Source organism: Cryptomeria japonica, chromosome 4, assembly GCF_030272615.1.
Source record: "Cryptomeria japonica chromosome 4, Sugi_1.0, whole genome shotgun sequence".
Lineage (NCBI taxonomy): Eukaryota > Viridiplantae > Streptophyta > Pinopsida > Cupressales > Cupressaceae > Cryptomeria > Cryptomeria japonica.
Window position 1 is genome coordinate 95849166 of NC_081408.1, and position 24384 is coordinate 95873549.

A 24384-nucleotide genomic window follows, 5' to 3' on the forward strand; every position below is an offset into this window, starting at 1 on the left:
ATATTTGAAGGTAAAATTCGATGCAATTCATTAATGATCGACCAAGAGACATTTAATGATCCCTTTGAGTTGCTCTAATGTGTTTGATCAATTAAGGTGACGACTCTATCCAACTTAGCAATTTTAAAAGTATCATGATTTGATCGATTTATTGCAAATAACATTTAATGTAAGAGCTCAGCGATTTGAGATATCAAAAATGTCATTTAGAATTCGTGAGTGATATTCAATAATGGTGGTGGAAATGTTTGTCATCCCAATCGAGGCTTATTAAATGCAGATCGCCTAAACCTTGTGATGGGTTATTGATCCATCCAAATGACTATAAGCTTGAAATTGATCATTGCATTTGAACAATTTCAAAATCGATATTGCACTTGAATTTAGAGTTAGTAATCTTGTTCGAATTATGAATGCATAAATGATCTTGAGAAACAGCGACTCATGTTTGAACAACAAGGATTTTAGCAATTTCATGAAAGGGAGGTAATTTTGATCAGCAATTTGTATTTTTATCTATTTCGAATTCGCAGCCACATCAACAGCAAAATTGCATCATTTTGGAGGATAATCGAATTGTTTGATTCTGGTCTGCACATCGAAAGCAAGACAAGATATTAATAAGGCAGCGAATTTGCATCTATTTTGATCACTGCGTTTGATCAAAATATCCATAAAGGGGAATTGAATCAGTATATCAGGTCTGAGATGGGTTTCAAATCATCTTAAATCATTATGTTTTATAATAATCTGGTTTTTTGTCTTTGTCTGATCCTGATTATAATAATCTTCTTTATTTCATTTTGATCACTTTAAGAGCTTTTGTAAGCAATCATTGTTAGCTTAAGACGATTATGTTTCAATGTAGGGCTAGACGAGTAGCCTAGGGTCAAGATTATTATTAGAATTAGGTTCCTAGCTTAGATGATCAATTCATATTCGCAAGCAAACATCATTTCATGAAACTAACAGTGCAACATTCACTATTTTCATAATTTTAGAGAAATTTAAAAGTATACCAATTCTCGCAGGTGCAAGATGGCGGGAACAAGGCAAGCCCTCATCAAGGAAGATAAAGAACATAATTGTGGAGTCCAAGATCCCAATCTAGGCCAGATTGATATGAAGAAGTTTCAAGGCTCACTTTACACCACCAAACCAATAAGATACGTCAAGTCAATGATAGATAGTGGTATTGTGCAGTGCAATGCAATGAGCTCATCATCGAATGTGCCAGACACTATGATCCAAATAGAAGTGTGATTGACATCCGATGGAACAGAGACCACTACCTATCCTAAGAAGCAATCAACGAGGCCTTTCATATACCTCAATTCAAGAACATGATATACAAGAACATTGATAGTGCAAAGACGATCCAATAAATGTCAAGAGATAGTTAACAAGTATTGGCTATTGAAGAGCAAGCCTTGATCAATTGGACAAGAATCATTAGCAACAACAGTAATTTGCAATTCAGGAGGCTTGAACAAATGAAGACATTCTACATGGGCTCATACATTATATACTCACTTGCTTGGGCTTATTGGTATGTGGTACTTGTTGGGACTCCAAAAATTTTGTTTAATTTTGAAGACCTAGGCTCAAAATTATGTGTTCCATTCAGAATCGCCCTTCAGAGCAAGCCTATGTAGCTCATTTGGTGAACTTGTACTTTGCATCGAAGAATTGTCAAGTGAAATCCTTTTGGGGGATGGTTATACACCTTATGAAGATGCCATGTGTCTGTCTGCGGCTTCCTCATATCAGATTTGATGCGTTTGTGAAGTCTCCTTCGGAAGTCCTAAGGTTAAGGCTGCATATTGTACCTTTCTGCATTTTTCTAAGTAGCCCTGTTTGACACCTTGTTTTGAGGCCTTGTATCTTTTTACCAGTTGATTGTCAAGAAAAACGGAGAGTTTCTAGTGATTCTCTACTATTTTTTGAGCCCCCATGCCAAGTGGCTAAGTCCCATCAATCCGTTTAACTAATTTTCAAAGTTGGTTCTATATGTAAAAAGTTCAGTTCTGCAACTGAACATAGTCAAACAGCAGTTTGAAGGCCACTTTGAAAATTTATATTTCATGCCCAGTCGACCTTCACTTCAAAGCAATTGTTCCCCATGATTATCTGTAAAATTATCTACCATATCCCAGATTTGTAGCCCCCCAGCTCGTCATTTGCTCAGTTTTTTAGACCCATTTCAAATGCATTTTTTCAGAGTTTCAGCATCAACATGTTAAGATTTTCAGAGGAGCCAACTTTGAGGGTGAGTAATTTTCACATGTGACTTAATCAGGTCAAACCCTCTTGCACACTCATTCAAGATATATTGATGTGCTAATATACCATGTGGTGGCTCCTGAAGTGTTGATTTGATATTTTTTCAAATTAGGGTTTGAAGGCTACTCAAGTTGATTCAGCAGTTTCAGATTCTGAAACAGTTGAGTAGGCAAATTTGACAATGAATAACTTTTGTCTCGGATGTCATATCGACGATCCGTCAAGTGCCCCAATCTTTTAGCATGCCAACCTACAGGCCCTAATCAGATGTTTTGCTCAGTTTTTAAAGCTCGTTTCAGGAGATACTCAGGTGTTTTGAGCAAAAATCAAAGTTGCAATAAAAGTCAGAGTTGAAGATTCCAAACTCAATTTCTCAGATCCCTGGCACATTCAGCAAGTGAATCAAAGCATTTTAGTCAGATCAGTTGCATGGAAACGAAAAAAAAAATTAGCCAGGCCCACCTTGGGGCCCGACTATAGTTGATGCCCAGTATGACCTTTAAGGCTCAAATAGTTTAATAAATATTATTTTTAATCATTTTGATTAAAATAATATTATATTTAAATAAAGGGAGGGCCAGTTAATTAATTTTAACAATTAGCCAAAAAAAAAGGGGGGAAATGATATGATTTTATTTAATCATTTGTTCGATTTAAGTAAAGTTTATTAGAGAAGGGTCAAGGTTGATTAAATCATTTTATAATGTTTTAATAATCAAGAGATTATTTAATTTTCTCTAGGATGATTTCAGCGGAAATTCAAAGGTTGGTTTTAAAATTCAATTTAGCAAGTGATTTTTAAAAAATTTCTTGAAGACTACGTTCCCCCCAAAACATTTCTTGTGGGCCCTACTCCCAAAGGTGCAAAGTGGGAGGTGAGTTATTTAAAATATCTTGTTGAAGATTTAAAGGGCCCAATATATTAAATAATATCTCAAAAGGTAGGGCGGTCCCATAGCAAGTGCAAGCATTATGAAGTATTTTGATATCTTCTCCAGCACCGTGTGAAAAGCAGGGTAGACAGCAGTGCGGGATAAGCCTCTACGCAGTGAAAGTGCTATCTCGCGCTATGAGAGAGGCCTTCCAAGATGGGCACTGGCTATCCAGGGGAAAATTTGCACCGCCTGGATAGCCGTGCTTCCTCGGTCCGTGCCCCTCCGCGTTCGTGTCTGCCCGCCTGCGTGAAAGGTGCCCGTGAAAGGACGTCGCCTCAAACCGCTCGCCACACGTCTGCCGGTCCGGATTTCCCTTTTTCCTGCGGATTCCGGATTTAGCCCCTCCGCCTGCATGCCGTTCCGTTTTGTGGTTTCGTACGGTTGTGACTGTGGTATACTCATAAACCCTTTGAAATTAACAGCTTCCGATATGTGCAAAAGAAATAGGTTAATTTTTCATCGGTTTTCACTTTCTCTTTTTTTTTTAATATTACTTTCACATTTTCTTAGTCGTTTTTTTAACCTGTTGCATTTCCTGTAGGTTTATGGTTATCTATTGTGATGTTGCACTCGCCAATAGTCTGGAATTGTTTTTATCTTTATTAATTAATCAGCCAATATGCAACATGTGGAAGTCAAGATGAATCACAATATTTTTTAAAAAAAAAAAAATTCAAAATTTCAAAAATGATAATGAAAAGTTCATTTAATAAATATCATATGTATCAATAATGAACAATTTTCTTTTTGATTATTTTAATATATACAAATTTTTAGTCATAAATTTAAATACTTTTCATTTAGTCATTAAAAAAAACCTATTTATATATATATATATATATATATATATATATATATATATATATATATTAGGGGGAAAGGTACCAAAAAATTGATAATGAAAAGTTCATTTAATAAATATCACATGTACCAGTAGTGGATAATTTTTTTTTTTGATCATTTTAATATATGATCATTTTAGAATTATGTTTAAAAAAATTATATTTTTAATATAACAATTATTATATATAATAATTATTAATACTATTTTATTGAAGTGAGATTTATAGTTAATATTATATAAATATAATTAAAATAATAATAATTAAGAATTATAGAAAATATTTTTTTACTTGTAATATAATATTTTAAATGATATTATATATTAATAATGATATTTATAATTTAACTCTTTTAATAATTACGTCGAAGGCATCTTATTTGAAAGAGATGACCTCGGTTTTTCATCGAACGACGGATAATGTTGTAGAAGAGAAGCAAGACCATCGAAACGATCTTTTGGGTTCAATTTTATCAGTATTATTTAACATGTCATTGATTTGTATTTGTCCGATACTTTAGTATAACACTATACTTTGTTTCTTTTTGGTAAAATGCACTCTCGCACATTCATTTTTTAAAAAATTTATTCCCACGTGTTTGTACATGGCCTTAGACAAATATTGGCATAAATTGCAAGTAAAAAAAAATCCCATAACATAGATATGTTAGAGAGACATTAATGTGCATCACAATGAGGTGTCAAAAATATATGAAACCTACAAAACATGAAAGCAACTTCCCCTATAAAGGTCAAATGCGTATGTAAAGATAGATATTGTTTGAATGTCAAATTCCCCTATACCCTTGAAAACTTCATTTATGATCAACTTTCAAATGGATCAATAAATTCACTAGGAAGGCTCAAATAAGTGTGGTAGGAAACAATGAAATTCTAACCTTTGTGAAATGAATCTACACCTTCTACATGTTAAATTTGTCCTCTAATTTGAAATCTTTTCAAGACCTTATGAGATTTAGTAAGCAACATCATTAATATAGCTGAAATATGGAAGAGCCAAATATTTTTCATTAGAGAATAAGAATAAGAAAAAGTTTTAACAAATTGGTTATTTTTTAATTTATATATATAAATTTTTTATTCATAATTTATATGCCTAATTTTTAAAATATCTTTATTGTCCATTTTTCAAACATAGATAAATAAAATTCATACCTAGATAATCTTCAAATATAAATACCACCCCTTACAGAATACAATAGATTGAATGATGAGACAATGTTGAATGGGAAGTGGGAGACAACATAAATACACCAAGATGATGAATAGATATAATATAGAAATGAAAATATAAAGCATCATAGAGCTACCACCATGATTGGAAATCAAATCCATTGGAAATGCACATATCATTCATATTAATTATAGTCACAATATGAGAGAACTCACACTACCAAATTTGTTGTCAAATATAAGCATAGGAGATATATCATTGCAACTTTGTATTATATATATAATAATAAATGTGACCATTGTGGAAGTGAGTAAGTCACTACACATAAATTTCACAAAAGCTTACAAAAGGATGAGCCAATTTTTCACATATACAATAGTAGTCTAACTCAAAAGTACAATATACAAATAATGTCTTTATCTTAATTCCACAATCCACTCCCTCCAAGCTCTAATTTTAAAATAGAGTTAAAGTACTTAACGATTAATACATTGGAGAATAATACACTATAGTGATTAACCAAAAAAGTGTTGATCATGATCCTCCATATGAATATCATCAACACCTGAAAATACATATGAGGACATTATAAGATTAATTTTCAAATTGAAGACTCAAATTTGATTGAAGTTCATTTCATAATTTACTTACCGTTTCCGCTTTGCATTGTGTCCATTATTGTCATCATTTGATTAAGATCAATAGAAAATGGTTGCATGTTTTTTTGAGAGTTTTGTTGGCCATCTAAAGTTGCAATAACATTCACATTAATATATCACGTATAAAATTAATTTATATATTAAAGACTGAAAATTAATGAAGTTCACTTCACAATTTCATTACCATCTCTAGCTTGCATGGCATCAACTATTGTTGTTGTTGTCTTCTCAGGATCAACAAAAATCGGTACCATATATTCTTGATTTTTTTGATGATCTTCTAATGCTGCAATAACAAGCACATTCAACACATCAGCTTAGATAAAATTAATTACAAACTAAAGACACAAAATTGATTGTTTTTATTTAATAATTTTGTGACCATATCTAGTTTGTATTGCATCCATTGTCATTGATGTTTGGTTAAGATCAATAGAAAAGGGCAGCATATGTTGTTGATCTTTTTCTTTATCACCTGAAATTGCATTGAAGTACACATGTAACACATCAACTTAGATAAAATGCTCAAGTATAAAATCACATTACGTAATTAATCTAAACAATATTAAAATTCATAATTACCTGCAACAGTTTGTTGAAATGTTTGAGCTGAAATAATACTAAGCATTGATTGTTGATCTCTAGAAATTGTATCTTTTTGTTTAATTAAGTACAAAAAAATGGTTAGAGATAGGAATTGAGTATTTTTCAATAAAAATTAATAAAAATGTTTAATATTGACTAACTTACTATCTACAGCTTGTATTTCATCTGTTAGCATTTGGTTTAGATCAGTGGAGAAAGGCAATCGACATCGTCGAGTACTTTCTTGATCATTCAAACCTATAATAAACATATGTTTAACATATGAAATAAAAATAAGAAGTATTGATATGTGAATTACTCAAATACCTATGAATAAATGTACTCACCTTGCTGCATGATAATATCTCTTTCTTCTTGTATTGCTATGCCTGAGCGATTGGTGACCTTTTTTTTCTTTTGCTTTCTACATCTTGTAGAGGGGAATAGAAAAGTTTCATGCTCCTCAACTCTTTCATTTAAGTTTTCAGATATGGCATTACGTCTTTGATGAATAGAATGACGTTTGTGCATTTTGGTTGGACAAAACCATGGTGATATTCGTCTAATAGACATGTTCTCTGAGCCAGGGATTGATCTAAATTTGGAAGATGAAGCAAGAGATGCATTGATATCTTTTCTAAACCTCTCAACACACTGACTAAAAATGTTTTTTTCATCTTCACTGGTCGGTAAATTTTGGAGCAATGAATTTAAATAATGAATGGAACTTTGAAATCCATCATTAGAAGTATTAGATGATATCCAACCATCTGTAATAGAAATAATAGTGATTAAGTCAAAAAATATTTAAAAACAACGCATATTTCATTATGTGTGTGTGTCTGTACATATATATATGTACGCATATATATATATATATATATATATATATATATATATATATATATATATATATATATATATATATATATATATATATATATATATATATATATGCATTTATACATATATACATATATATACATACATATATGTATGTATATGTATATATATGTATGTGTGTGTACATATGTGTAGATTTTGTCAAGCTTCTTAATAGTAAATCACGATTTTGTGAAATTTTGACCATGTCTTAATACTTGAGTTAAGAGCTCAAAGCCATCATTTTATCTTTTGGATAGTGATGAGCATCATCGAAGTAAACTCAATATTTGCACACCCAAAAAATGTTTCACTAATCCTAAATGTCATACTTATATTGACACTTCCATAACACTTTTCTATTTTTGGATATAATTAAGATTTAATCAAATTTGGATTTCATATATATGAATGCTTAAGAATTTGTTTGCATGAAAATGTGAACAAATTTCAAACCACTAATTAATCACTTTTTAAATTATTTGTAGGCATTTGAAAACTAGTTCAAAGGACACGTAGTGGACCAAGATTTTTCCTCATATTGCACACCAAAATTCAGGTAAATTTGTCTAGAGTGTGTTTCTTGTTGTATAATATTTGTCAACAATCGTTAAACTAGATTAAATTTTGCATACTAACTTCTCTTTTAAATGTTCAAAATTTTGTACTGGATATAATAGTTTAGTTTTTTTAAAATTTTGATGTCTTATTTTGTATGTTTTCTTATTATATTTTGTCTCCTTTATAGTGTAAGTACTCAAAAAAATTAAAATATAAGAGAATAATTATTATAGAATAAAAAGGTCATGTTTTTGTTTTCTTAGATTCAAATTATCTTGTTAAAGCTTAGGTGTCCGATTTCCAATATAGGTTTAGGTGTCTCAACCATGAGATGTGGCATTCTATTTTATTAATGATATGATGGTTTTCATATGATTTTGGTATTAGTAAAATATATTGTTGAGGATATTGATACAAATAAAATGGTATCAATGTAGTTGTTACTAGATATTTGAACAAGCTAGAGGGCCACTAACCATATTAATATTATCCAGAATGGGTAGAAAGAATAAATGGGAATCACTTATCAAGCTAGATGTGCAAGACATCTCCAACGAGGGAAATAATTTCTCAAGTGAAGACCTTGAATGGACACCAATTGGAGATGATAATAACCGACATATAGACTTATGTGCTGCTATCCCTTTTGAGAGACTCTCTCACTTTGTCCAAGGAGAAGGTTTATTGGATGACACTGAGACACAATTTGTAATTAAAAAGCATAAAGTGTACAATTTGACAGAACCTAATGACCACGCCACCAAGATGTATTTAAGGTTTGTTTAGATTTAATAAATTAATTAAGCACATCACCTTTTATATTTGTCATTAATTATATCAATTAATATATATTTTGTACATGTATAAACAGTTATCATTGTGCTTATGGGCCTGAGGATAGAAGAAATAAACCTGAAAACAATCTTGAAAAAATGCAAAGGATACGAAGGTTTACTCAAAAAAGGGGTTGTCAAGCCCACTTTTATGTTAAGGTTATGTATGGTAGACCAAATGTTGCAATCATCACATATAATGAGTTTAGCCATCAAGATGCTAATGGTGAATTTTGTCATGGAAAGGATGACCCTTCTGGTGATCCAAGAAGTAGTGTTGCACCAAGATTATCAAATGAATGCAAATCATATATTGAATCCTTATTGTTGATGGGTGTGTCAATTGACACAATATGTGAACAACACTATTTGGATCGTGGTTTGACAAAGTTGATGAATAAGAGGGACACATGCTTGTTGAGGAAGGATGTATTGAATGCATGGAAAAGAGTACGCTCTCTTCGATCACAAAAAAATGAAGATGATGCAAAAAGTGTATGTTTGTGGCATGAAGAGGAGAAAGATAACTTCTTCTACTATAAAACACCAAACAATGAGGAAAATGTTCCATTTATCATAGGCATTCAAACACCATGGATGCGGGAGATGATGGTGAAACATTCACATAACTCAATTATTGCAATGGATTCCACATTTTCAACAAACAAATATGGGGTAAGTAGAACCATATTAATTGTATTTGTGGATCTTAATTTAGTTAGTGGTCTATTTTATCTAAAAAATTACTTATCAATAGTTTATTCATGTGTAGTATCAATTATATTCCTTGCTCGTATTTGATGAACAAGAGGCTGGTGTGCCTGTTGCATGGGCCATATCTTCAAGAAATAAAGTTGAAGATATAAATGAATGGTTGATGGAGGTTTACAAGAGAGGGAAACAAGATAAAGAAGATTGGCATGTCAATGCATTCATGACAGATGATGCTAGTGCAGAGATTGAAGCAATCAGGTTTTATTAGTCTTAGTTTATGTTTATGAGATTGTAATTTCTTAATATTTAGTTTATCAAAATTTATATTCCCTAATTTTCAACATTAACTAGTTTCAATTTAACAATTAATTTTGTTAAAATCCCACTTATAAACTTTGATGATGTAACTTGTAGGTTATCCTTTGATTGTCAAGTATTGTTATGCATTTGGCATGTACGTAGGGCATGGTTGAAGAATGTGTATAGGTAAGTCAATCATTAATTAAAACATATGGTAAATTACATGCGTCAACTTCATAATTTGATCTTCTATTATGTAATCCAGGTATGTTAGTAATAAGGATGTTGCAACACATATATTTGATAGATTGGGTGAGATAATGTATGAAATAAGTGATGATCAAGGCATCACTACTCAATCGATCAAAAATTTTATGGAGGAATTCAAAGAAGAGAAGAAATTTATTGATTACTTTCAAAATACTTGGTGTCATGATGAGAGTCGTATTGGTAAGATAATCAAGATATCAATTATTGTTTGTATACATTTTCATAATTTAAGTTGTTTTTTGTATATGCTAAGACTTCATTATGTTTGTTTGTATAGCAATGTGGGCAAAACATTTTCGAAACTTCTCTCATGCAAATCAAGAAACCAATGCTTCTATAGAGTCATACCACTCCCACATTAAGAGTCACTATTTAAGTGATCGTTCTAAGAAATGCACAAGGAGAATGGATTGGCTTATTCATACACTTCTTCATAGAGTAGAACCATTCTACAAAAATAAAAGATATTTGCAGTTATCTGGATTCCTCACAAACTTCAAAAAGGAAAGATATTACATAACTGCTCTAGAGAGATCAAAAAATATAGCAGATGCAGATTGTTTTCTATATGATCTCCTCCCTAACACATATAGGATAAGAAGCCAAACAATTCCAACAAAATGGTATTTTGTTAGGAAATTTGAACCAAATTTGCATGTGTGTGACTGTGATTGGGCAAAAAGAGGAAACACATGCAAACATGTGTTGAAGGTCTTAGATATTCTAAAGAGAAACAAACCAAATGAGCAAGACCAGGTTGTTGGTAAGTGTCATTTCATATTTAAGTTTAATATTTATATTTTTAATTATTATAATTTTTTTTCAATACTAACTAAATTAATCTTATTGAATTGTAGATGATGTTACTCCACTGGTTGATGATATTGATGAAGTTAGAGGGAATTCTAGTCATGAAATTGACATCATTGGTAATGTTGATATGATGTTTATAATTAAGTATAAAATGATTTTTTGATTCATATCATTGATTAATTCTTATTTCAATTGTAGATGGTTGCATACCCTCAGAAGATCAAGATGTGCATGGGGTTGTCGTTGGTGAAGCTCAAAGAACTGGTAATTCTTAAAAGCATCATTCTATAATGAAATATGCGTTGTTTTTAAATATTTTTTGACTTAATCACTATTATTTCTATTACAGATGGTTGGATATCATCTAATACTTCTAATGATGGATTTCAAAGTTCCATTGATTATTTAAATTCATTGCTCAAAAATTTACCGACCAGTGAAGATGAAAAAAACATTTTTAGTCAGTGTGTTGAGAAGTTTAGAAAAGATATCAATGCATCTCTTGCTTCATCTTCCAAATTTAGATCAATCCCTGGCTCAGAGAACATGTCTATTAGATGAATATCACCATGGTTTAGTCCAACCAAAATGCACAAACGTCATTCTATTCATCAAAGACGTAATGCCATATCTGAAAACTTAAATGAAAGAGTTGAGAAGCATGAAACTTTTCTATTCCCCTCTACAAGATGTAGAAAGCAAAAGAAAAAAAAGGTCACCAATCGCTCAGGCATAGCAATACAAGAAGAAAGAGATATTATCATGCAGCAAGGTGAGTACATTTATTCATAGGTATTTGAGTAATTCACATATCAATACTTCTTATTTTTATTTCATATGTTAAACATATGTTTATTATAGGTTTGGATGATCAAGAAAGTACTTGACGCCGTCGATTGCCTTTCTCCATTGATCTAAACCAAATGCTAACAGATGAAATACAAGCTGTAGATAGTAAGTTAGTCAATATTAAACATTTTTATTAATTTTTATTGAAAAATACTCAATTCCTATCTCTAACCATTTTTTTGTACTTAATTAAACAAAAAGATACAATTTCTAGAGATCAACAATCAATGCTTAGTATTATTTCAGCTCAAACATTTCAACAAACTGTTGCAGGTAATTATGAATTTTAATATTGTTTAGATTAATTACGTAATGTGATTTTATACTTGAGCATTTTATCTAAGTTGATGTGTTACATGTGTACTTCAATACAATTTCAGGTGATAAAGAAAAAGATCAACAACATATGCTGCCCTTTTCTATTGATCTTAACCAGACATCAATGACAATGGATGCAATACAAACTAGATATGGTCACAAAATTATTAAATAAAAACAATCAATTTTGTGTCTTTAGTTTGTAATTAATTTTATCTAAGTTGATGTGTTGAATGTGCTTGTTATTGCAGCATTAGAAGATCATCAAAAAAATCAAGAATATATGGTACTGATTTCTGTTGATCCTGAGAAGACAACAACAACAATAGTTGATGCCATGCAAGCTAGAGATGGTAATGAAATTGTGAAGTGAACTTCATTAATTTTCAGTCTTTAATATATAAATTAATTTTATACGTGATATATTAATGTGAATGTTATTGCAACTTTAGATGGCCAACAAAACTCTCAAAAAAACATGCAACCATTTTCTATTGATCTTAATCAAATGATGACAATAATGGACACAATGCAAAGCGGAAACGGTAAGTAAATTATGAAATGAACTTCAATCAAATTTGAGTCTTCAATTTGAAAATTAATCTTATAATGTCCTCATATGTATTTTCAGGTGTTGATGATATTCATATGGAGGATCATGATCAACACTTTTTTGGTTAATCACTATAGTGTATTATTCTCCAATGTATTAATCGTTAAGTACTTTAACTCTATTTTAAAATTAGAGCTTGGAGGGAGTGGATTGTGGAATTAAGATAAAGACATTATTTGTATATTGTACTTTTGAGTTAGACTACTATTGTATATGTGAAAAATTGGCTCATCCTTTTGTAAGCTTTTGTGAAATTTATGTGTAGTGACTTACTCACTTCCACAATGGTCACATTTATTATTATATATATAATACAAAGTTGCAATGATATATCTCCTATGCTTATATTTGACAACAAATTTGGTAGTGTGAGTTCTCTCATATTGTGACTATAACTAATATGAATGATATGTGCATTTCCAATGGATTTGATTTCCAATCATGGTGGTAGCTCTATGATGCTTTATATTTTCATTTCTATATTATATCTATTCATCATCTTGGTGTATTTATGTTGTCTCCCACTTCCCATTCAACATTGTCTCATCATTCAATCTATTGTATTCTGTAAGGGGTGGTATTTATATTTGAAGATTATCTAGGTATGAATTTTATTTATCTATGTTTGAAAAATGGACAATAAAGATATTTAAAAAATTAGGCATATAAATTATGAATAAAAAATTTATATATATAAATTAAAAAATAACCAATTTGTTAAAACTTCTTCTTATTCTTATTCTCTAACGAAAAATATTTGGCTCTTCCATATTTCAGCTATATTAATGATGTTGCTTACTAAATCTCATAAGGTCTTGAAAAGATTTCAAATTAGAGGACAAATTTAACATGTAGAAGGTGTAGATTCGTTTCACAAAGGTTAGAATTTCATTGTTTCCTACCACACTTATTTGAGCCTTCTTAGGGAATTTATTGATCTATTTGAAAGTTGATCATAAATGAAGTTTTCAAGGGTATAGGGGAATTTGACATTCAAACAATATCTATCTTTACATACGCATTTGACCTTTATAGGGGAAGTTGCTTTCATGTTTTGTAGGTTTCATATATTTTTGACACCTCATTATGATGCACATTAATGTCTCTCTAACATATCTATGTTATGGGATTTTTTTTTACTTGCAATTTATGCCAATATTTGTCTAAGGCCATGTACAAACACGTGAGAATAATTTTTTTTAAAAATGAATGTGCGAGAGTGCATTTTACCAAAAAGAAACAAAGTATAGTGTTATACTAAAGTATCGGACAAATACAAATCAATGACATGTTAAATAATACTGATAAAATTGAACCCAAAAGATCGTTTCGATGGTCTTGCTTCTCTTCTACAACATTATCCGCCGTTCGATGAAAAATCGAGGTCATCTCTTTCAAATAAGATGCCTTCGACGTAATTATTAAAAGAGTTAAATTATAAATATCATTATTAATATATAATATCATTTAAAATATTATATTACAAGTAAAAAAATATTTTCTATAATTCTTAATTATTATTATTTTAATTATATTTATATAATATTAACTATAAATCTCACTTCAATAAAATAGTATTAATAATTATTATATATTATAATTGTTATATTAAAAATATAATTTTTTTAAACATAATTCTAAAATGATCATATATTAAAATGATCAAAAAAAAAATTATCCACTATTGGTACATGTGATATTTATTAAATGAACTTTTCATTATCAATTTTTTGGTACCTTTCCCCCTAATATATATATATATATATAATTAATTGAGTGAAAATAGGTTTTTTTTAATGACTAAATGAAAAGTATTTAAATTTATGACTAAAAATTTGTATATATTAAAATAATCAAAAAGAAAATTGTTCATTATTGATACATATGATATTTATTAAATGAACTTTTCATTATCATTTTTGAAATTTTGAATTTTTTTGTTTTTTTTAAAATATTGTGATTCATCTTGACTTCCACATGTTGCATATTGGCTGATTAATTAATAAAGATAAAAACAATTCCAGACTATTGGCGAGTGCAACATCACAATAGACAATTTCAGACTATTGGCGAGTGCAACATCACAATAGATAACCATAAACCTACAGGAAATGCAACAGGTTAAAAAAACGATTAAGAAAATGTGAAAGTAATATTTAAAAAAAAAAAAAAAGTGAAAACCGATGAAAAATTAACCTATTTCTTTTGCACATATCGGAAGCTGTTAATTTCAAAGGGTTTCTGAGTATACCACAGTCACAACCGTACGAAACCACAAAACGGAACGACACGCAAGCGGAGGGGGTAAATCTGAAATCCGCAAGAAAAAGGGAAATCCGAACCGGCAGACATGTGGCAAGCGGTTTGAGGCGACGTCCTTTCACGGGCTCCTTTCACGCAGGCGGGCAGACACGAACGCGGAGGGACACGGACCGACGAAGCACGGCTATCCAAGCGGTGCAAATTTTCCCCTGGATAGCCAATGCCGACAAGATGTGCATGGGCTAAGGGACGCAAAAAGTTGGGGTCATTACTTATCCCGCAAAGGTCCGGTGAGCACACAAGGCACAAGATAAGCGGCGAGGCGAGGCAAGACATACAAAATGTTATCCCGCGTGTTGCCGGAAGATGTTGCAAGAAGGCGCAGGATAAGAGAGGCGGTGGGAGGGGGAGTTTTTCTTCTTGCCTCGCACGTTGAATGAGCCCGTTCAATCTTTGCGCAGGATAACAATCAAAAACGTGGTAAAGCAAGATGAAATGAATCGAAGGAAAAGAAAATAACGAGCATGGAAGACAAAATGGAATTAGGGCATAGTGTGCACGCAAGGGGTGGCTCGTTTTAGGGTTTGCATTGGCTGGGAATTGCTTCTCACTCTGATATTTTTTACAGTCTGTAGGTAGTACGAGAACCATAACGAGACAATGCTAATGAAGTATTTTCTTTCCTCAGACCTTGCACAGTGTAGAGCAACATTATTTTCAGGTGAAAGAAAGGCTCGATGCAGTGGTATTAAGCCTTGCTCCCGTGATCTCCATGAGTATTTATGCGAAATTTGGGAGCTATTGAGACATTTTGTGTAGAATGTGGAAGCATCAATGAGGGGTTATCCAACGTGGTCGTCTCATGGCCTGCTACATTTTAATAAGGCAACAATGCATAAAGAAGTCTGCTGCATTTTAATAAGACAACAATGCATAAAAAAGTTTTCGTATGCGAAGTGGAGAAAGTGCATACACACAAGCATGGCATGAAAGCAGTATCGTAGACATCTCAAAGAGGAGGTGCGGGTGATTGCCAAGGAGTGAATGAAGGATTTTACTAAATGATGGGGTTGCACAAGCCACAAATTGACATGTCGATTTTTCGTATTTTTGCTAGCATTTTCCTAGTTTTGAAATGTGTATTATTCCAGGGCAGTATTGTGATTGCCACATTCGATGAAGTAGGAAATATTGAAGGCAGAATATGGTTTACGCATAAGCCTGTATCGTGGCTTCTAGTCAAGGCACGTGAGCTATTCTACAGATGCTTCAAAGTAATGGTCTTTAGGCATCGATGCTAAGAAGGATATTCTACTAAGGCAAGTAATGACAGAAATAAAGGTACTGCACAATGAAAATGGAAGTGCATGCCAATGGTTAATGGAACCCAATGAAGTGGGCATTTCGTTCTTGCTACGATTTTGGTTGTGTAAGATCCGCGTGTTGCTGAAATTCCATAACTTCTCAAGAGGTTGCAAGGGTGGAAGTTTATGCCCGCTCTCACCGTATTTGTTCCCTTTTTTCAAACAACCAGACAGAGCGCTAGAATGATGGGAAGGAATTTGTTCGATGCACTTAATGTGTTGATCGTTGAGTGCCACGGCCTGAGGATATACTCCATGATCATAGAGGCAATGGTATTCATAGAAACAATGGAGGGTACAGTGAGCATCATGGCAGGGTAAGGCTTCACGTGAGGTGTAGGATTTGCAAGACATTGGATAGGTTTGCACACAGGGCACATAGCTCCAAGTCGTGACTGGCAGTTTTTTCTCTAAAGAATTAGCATTTAATAAGTGTTTGAAGGCTAGTCTCGAATCGACAATTTGGGATTTTGGTTGTGCTAAATAGCAAACGACCTGTCTTATGAATAGCATGAACAGAGGAACACTTTCTATAGTGGCTTCACCTTGATGATCCCCTATTTACAGAGCAACCATGATATTCACATGATATACATATAGGTCTACGTGTGATAATGTGAATTATTGCTTGGATAGTGACAGGACGCATCTAAAAAAAAACTATAAGGTAACTTCATAGATATTATGGTAAAGTTCACTGTAACTCAAGGAAATGCCTTCATTCAAAAGGAGAGATGTATTTTCCAAAAGATGTTTCTACATGATTAAAGAACGATATGTGATTAAGGTATCAATGTGAAGTGGGAGTACTTTATAGACAAAGGCACACGTCTGGGGCAATATACTCTTGCTAAGAAGGACATGTGAATTATGAAAGGGGCATTTTTGTTCAACCTGGTAAATCCTCTTACCATGAGAGGGGAATTTCCTTTTTACCAAAGAATGATATGGGCAAGGCATCTTCAGTCAAAGTGAGGCATTTTTTCAGTTCTGAAGGCACGAAGGGTGATAAATGATAAGTCATTTTCTACAAAGGGGGAATTTTCGCCACTTCTGGGTAGATTGAAAAGTGAAGTTGAAGGTTATTTTCCAATTTTCACCAAAATGGAAATTTTTTTCAGTTTTCAAATCAAATGGAAAAGTAGACTCCTACAGCAAGTGGTCAGTGACCAAAAAATAGCAAACTTTGGCAAGTGAACAAAATGTGGAGTGGACAAGGGTGCAAAATATAATTTTTTAGCCATAGTGCAGAGCAGTGAGTGGACAAGTATCTGAAAAGGTATTTTTCAGATTTTTGAGAAATCTCCAGCAGAACAACATACTAAAAATAGAAGGTATTGAACAAGGTGCAGATTTTGAACTAAGCAAGCAACCTGAGGAGAATTTTCTCCAGATTTTCCAGGGCTTCAGCAGGCTCAAGGAGGAGAGGACAGCTAATGTGAATGAAGTGCAGATTTCAAAGAGGGAATTTTTAATTCCTAGAAATGTATTGGCCAATTAGATGCATCCTAGGGTTTCCTAAGTTTTTGTTGTGCATCTCTTTGTTATTTTTCTTTTATTCTAAGTTTTTTGGTTTTAGTAGGGGATAGTTAGGAGGAGTTAAGCTCCATAATTTATGCTCCATGCGAGCCATGCACAATGCAAGGTTAAATGGCAGTTAGAGATTTGTTTTTAGTTGATGGATGCTTTAGATTATGAATAGTTGTAACCATATATGTAAGTAATGAAAAGAGGTTCCTCTTGCTATTGTCCCCACATGTAATAGTGTTACTTATGAAATAGATAATCAAGAATTATATGTTTTGTCCCAGCAAGTCTGGTGTTTGCCTTATTCTTGCTTCTCTTCAAGGAAGGGATTAAATAGCTTTAATGAGATGAATAGTAATATCTTTTACATGCAAGATCATTAAGTATGATTGCAGGGAGAGCTTAGTTGATGAGTATTGATGCAAGACATTGATGTTTAGATCTTTTGGGTTACAAGTTCACCTATTTGGGTATAAAGCCACATTCTAAAAGTAAACTCTGTTGCCCAATTATGAAGGCACTGGTTTTATGTGTTATTCAAATTCTCAAAATCGTTCTCTTTTTAAAATCTCTTTCATTTTTTTTCTTTCTACATTAGGAGTAGGATTAGTGTAGAAACCCCCCTCCTCAATGAAGTGCATAGATGCTTAGAAACTAAGGTTAAAGTCATAACCAGGAGTTAAACCATCTTCCTTAGTACATTTTCATTCAGATGATTTGTTGAAAGTTGTAGTGTCTTGAGTGTTATGAAGCTGAAAGTTATTTGACACTGCATAGGTTCACCTGCCTTGGTCTCGCAGAGCCAAAAGTGCAGGAGATCTTAGTCCTTGTGACTGAAACTTGTTCGTTGGCCAAATCCTTCTCGGAGCTTGTCGATGAGTTAGTGGCAATTCCTCTAGTACTGGAGGACTGTTGGTTTGGGAACCAACAAGACTAACATATAGAGCACCGATTGGTACCAAATCAGGACAACTAAGAGCATGTGATTCATATAGAAAGTTATATTACCTCAATCAGACACATTACAAGAGGCCAAATGATGCCTTCACTATGCACATCACAAGAACATTGCAAGGTGGAATTCATTAGGCTATTCCCGGTAGCACAAGAATTGGTCGAGAAATTCTATGTGTGGTTCATCCAATTTCCTAAATCCACTTATATGAGAGTTTAAGAATCCTCTTGTCCACCTCTCATGCTACCGACCTATCCCACGGACAAATTGATACTACTTGAATTGGTGAGACAGTTGGTATCATACAACAAGGTACAAAAGAACAAATTGAAAGCAAAGATTCATTTTCCTATTTCATTAGGAAAGTCTTTGGAGGTTTGTCAATCCTTGCAAGTAGATGAGAAAATAGACGAAGAGTTGATGACTTTCTCCCTCCAACCATACATTCTAAGAGATAACTTCGATCCTCATGTTGTCGTCAGAAAGGCAAGTGGAAAGAAGCATGGGCATCGGCTACAGTTAGAAGATCATTTCGTGAATGCACCAGATGACTTGGAGATTAGAAGGAAGATGTGTTCAAGACTGTCGATTGAGATTGTTAGAGCAACTAAAGTCTTCAATGTTGCTGATCAAGCACATGATAGTAGAAGACACCCCTTACAAGTTTATGAGAAAGAAAAGGAAAAGGAAGTGAAAGTTGGGTTGATGTTGAAATTACAATTTTAAAAGAACTCATGAGGCTAGTTTTGATCTACACCAAGCAATGGGTAGAAGCACAAATGCATATATTGCAAAATAAAGGCATCCATGTGACATTTCAAAGGATGGGAGAAGTCGAATCTTTAGACAATGAGAAAGAAATTGAAAGTCATAATGAGAGTGTGGCTCAATCATCTCATTCCAAAGGATCTCAACAAAATGAAGCTAATGAGGAATAAAATCCGAAGAAGAAACTCAAGTCAAGTCAAGCACCTTGTCCTTCCTCTAGTACCTCATCTGTGCATCAAGAGGAAGCGAATCAAGCAATTGGAATAGGTATTGATCACAGAATGAGTGGTAAAGGAAAGCAGCACGTGGTCTAGGACAAGGTAGCTTCACCCAAGCCAGTCAATGATAAAGCAAGCAACGATACATATGTGAATATTGAAGATGATGAAGAACAAGAAGTTACTTCTCCTCCACAAGAGTCTTTATTCAAGAGAGGATAGAATGCCATTGGTACTATTGGTATTTTATTTTGCATCGCATAGTACATGAAAACACCATCAACACTGCCTCAAATAACTTGCACAAATTGTTGCATATAGAATTTTGTCTCCCTTTTATCCTAGGGAGTAATAATAAAAGCCTCATCGCATTCACATCTGCCTGGACTAAGTTTCTCTAGTTTGAAGGTAGGAAAGTCTTAACACTTATTCAAAAGAATAAATTAAATACAAATGAACCTTTTAACAACTTGCTGCATTTTCAATGCATATGAATTTGTTTCCATCTTAACGCCACCCTAACTCTGTTTCTTTATCATTAGTCGGCCTTGATTATTATCTTATGAACCACTTCTATCAACTTCTTAATATAATATTCATACTTTGGTATTTTGAAACACTTTATAGAGTAACACGTTGTTACTAAAAATTATTCTGAATGAATAATTATCCTCATCACTTCATTGGTCTAAACATAATCAATGTTTGAGTCATACTAGAGACAAATGGGCCACACTATCCACCCACGAGAGAATTTTAGAGGTATAATTAATCAACTAGCTAGAATAAGGAATAGAAGATGCCAATCGGTGGAGGAGATCAATGGAGTTTGTCCATGAAGCACCGAGTCAGTAAGCAGGCATATGTTGATTTCGAAAGGACTAGCTCGAACAGGCCTTATACCCCCTTGCCCTACTCTAGATAGTTTGAGAGTAGGAGGGCGTAGGGAGGAATAGCTCTTACACCCTTTGTATTATCCAATGAAGATGTACATTTGATATTAATAATGTTCTTAACCTTTAATTTCATTTACCTTCTGGGGTGATTTCATAGTTTACAAAGTAGATATTACTTTCCTTTTCTGTTTATACAAAATCTAATCTTATAGGTCAAGAATAAATGATTTGAATGTTGTACAACAATATGTTTGCAATCAACTCTTTTCGTTGCGGTTAACAAGCCTTTACCATATTCCATTAGATTTCCTTTACACACTTGTAAGCCTATGCATTATTCCAAAACTAAATACTAAATTTAATCTTGACATCACGGTCAAACATGATTTAAGGGGCATTTGCCCATAGGAATATTGCAATAAAATCAATGATAATACTGTCCCATTCAAACCACATTCAAAATCCAATAGATGGATTGTGCCCTCATACGAGACCCAATACTATGTCCTTGGTTTCAGTTATCATAAATATTATGTGCACATTATATACTAGTTGCCAGGGCTTTCAAGTGATTTAGACCACAGTAATCCATACACCCAGTTGTATATAATTATTAATGTTATTAGAAAAGCGTAAATCTCAATATATATGTTAAATCGTACTTCCTCCTTCCCATGAGGCATTAGGAAGCTACAAGAAATTTCAAATCGTATCACACAATGAGGCTACGAGGGGAATTTATCCTAAATTGAAGCCATAACTTTTTTACTATTGCTGCACGTGGGTTTACTGAAGGTTATGATTCTAGGAATGGTATTTGCCACTGTAACATGTAACAGAAAATTTATTTCTATTGCCTATCATCAGATGATGTTTAAACAAACCCTCTCAATAGATAATATTAATACTTAGTACACTCCCAGTCTACAGTTCAAGTCCAAAATGGTGCTTCTATATGGAGTTAGCGGAAAGCTAAGGAGTCTTTGTTAGAGCTATGAAACTTATTAGTTGTGTTCGTAGATTTGCAACTGCAACCAAAGTCTTCAAAGTCGGGAGGGGGAGGATGTAGTGAAACTGTTAAAATGACAATTTTCAAAGTCTTGTTCATAGGTGGAAATCGTGGGGAATATAGGCCGTTATAATTTTCAAACTCTTTCATAAGTGTGGAAATGTAGATAAATCATAATTTAAAACACATTTACAACGGCTATAATCCATTTTGAATAGTCTACATGATTAATTTTTTTTATTTTCATTGATGTGTAGAGATGTTGGAGGCAAAAGCAATATATGACTATCACAAGAAATGGAAAATAAATCTAAACTCTAGACAAACACACATATTTCACAATAATGATAATAAAAATAATACCATCTACAAGGTATTTATCCAAATCAAGAAAAACTGATCAATAATTGGAAACCCTCTGCAAATAATCAATCCAAACATTCCAATGACAAATGAAAACCTTCCACAATTTTTTTTTATTTCCTTTTTTTAAAAGCAATAGACAAGAGAGACAATTTTACCTGGTTTTGTAACTTGTTTGCTGCTTTTCGTATTGTTTAAGCTCTTCCCTGCTGCTTTCATGCCCTACCATTGTGAGAATCGGCCCCCAAAACGAGTGACAATTTTCTAACCTCAAAAAATTTGCAGACAATGTTAGATGGTTAATGTTGCATCAACTAATAAATTCTTGTTAGATGGTTAATGTTGAAAAATATCTATTGGCAAAATGCTCAAGATCTAATTATAATAGATTCAAAATTTCCCATGATTGGAAATATTTTGTTGCTAGATACTAAGTTAAAAAGCAGTCAAAGAAGCAGTATTAAGTAATCCTGAGCTGAAATCTATTTGAAGACCTAATCAAGGAAATATTAAGTAATCCTGAACTGAAATCTATATGCTTCAGAAGGTTGCAAAATCATATTAAGTTCAGAGAATTTACATGAATTTAGTTTGTCGTCATAAACAATCTACACAAGATATTTATCCCAGAGACTTGTTACAATAAAATCTGTCTCGAATTTGCAAAAAATTGTTACTAGTCCTCTGTATTCTTGTTGATTTTGATTGTAATGCCCCCGTCTAAATATTCAGGGCTAATAACTTTAAAATGTGCAATATTTATAACAAGATAATACAAATCTAAACTTCATTTCAAATGTTTCTATCCATTAATATCCTAGATTCAAATTGGGTTACAAATATAAAATAGATTGCAGAACCATCCTTACATTCAACGGGAATATAATACATCATAAAATGTAAGAAGGTTCTGCGATCTATTTTATATTTGTAACCTGATTTGAATCTAGTATACCATTGGATTCTTGTTGATTGTAAATATTCAGACTAAATAATTTTAAAATGTGCAATATTTAAAATTAGATAATACAAATCAAAACTTTATCAAATGTTTGTATCCATCAATATTGTAGATTCAAATCAGATTACAAATATAAAATAAAAATTTTCTTACATTTAATGGGACTATAATACATCATGAAATGTAAGAAAGGTTTCTCCAATCCACTTTATATTTGTAACCCAATTTGAATCTAGAATACCAAAAGATGCAAACATTTGAAATGAAAATTTAAATTTATTTTCCTTGAATATTTAGACAAGGACGTTACAATCAGCAAGAATACAGAGGATTAGAAGCAATTTTAAGTCTCATTGCAAAACCTTTCTTATATTCAATGGGACTATAATACATCACAAAATACTGCTACAACTTCTTTAACAAACTACAGATAAGACAAGGAACTCTTACCAATTTTTCTCTGCAAACACGTCTTATTTCCTCTGCATTTTTCTCTGCGAACACGTATTAGGAGACAGGAATGATTGAACCTTCCTCTGCATTTTTCTCTGTAAACACGTATTATTTCCTGCCTTCAAGCTGCCCCAAAATCGCCTCCACCCCATTCGCTCGCATTCTGAGGTTTATATGCCTCTAAAAATGCTTGAAAAACACATTTTATTTCTCTCATAATATTCTCAAGAAATTAATTAATCAGACGGTCTCTCAGCGAAGTTATTTGGGTGCAGGTCACATGCGAATCATACTGACACTCAGAACAATGACAATGCCACGACCCTCTGCCAAATTGTTTGCACACATCGCAGATAAAAGATTTGTCTGGATAGGGAGGAACGAAACAGAGAGCCAATGTGTGCTGCCGATGATGTGGGTGATTAAATTTCATGGGCAGATTTACACTTGAAGGATGCAGATCTAATTTGCAAAGACTGCAATAAAACGAAAACCCCTGCCTCATCTCTTGCCCACATGCACCACATAAACAGGCCCCTTCTGCACAAGCCCATGTACTAGAATTCAAATTGAGAGATGATTATCAACAGGATAGTTGATCTGCTGAGGGGTTTTTGCACAGCTTGAGTGAAGATAAAAACTGCAGCGCTCACAACAATAGATCAATTGATTTGCAATGGGTCTGATGGATCCTCTGCAATATTGCTCCCCTGCACAAGCCCATGGACTAGAAATCAAATTGAGAGATGATTAGCAACAGGATAGTTGATTTGCTGAGGGATTTTTGCTCCCAACAACAGATCACTTCATTTGCAATCCTCTGCAATATCGCTCCCCTGCAGCTCCTCCTTCCTTGCAGGTCCTTGCTAATATTTTCCTAAAACGGAAGGGGACGCCATGGCACGGTCACCCTCCCCTGCATAGTGCATTCCTAGGCCATACGACATTAATTCATAG

General features: G+C 32.9%; 1 protein-coding gene and 1 long non-coding RNA gene across 2 annotated transcripts; one reads left to right on the forward strand and one right to left on the reverse strand.

Moving 5' to 3' along the window:
• Positions 1–5595: 5595 nt before the first annotated feature.
• Positions 5596–23654, reverse strand: LOC131032866 (uncharacterized). Its single transcript, XM_059219588.1, has 5 exons — positions 23425–23654; positions 22172–22277; positions 6098–6199; positions 5906–5998; positions 5596–5819 (listed from the first exon to the last, which is right to left on the reverse strand). The coding sequence occupies exons 2-5, from the start codon at positions 22230–22232 to the stop codon at positions 5770–5772; spliced, it is 306 nt and encodes a 101-aa protein (XP_059075571.1). The 5' UTR covers positions 22233–22277; positions 23425–23654; the 3' UTR covers positions 5596–5769.
• On the forward strand, positions 12324–12893 carry LOC131875406 (uncharacterized). The gene is made up of 3 exons (XR_009372222.1): positions 12324–12391; positions 12491–12583; positions 12670–12893. It is a non-coding gene; the product is annotated as an uncharacterized LOC131875406 (long non-coding RNA).
• Positions 23655–24384: the final 730 nt, after the last annotated feature.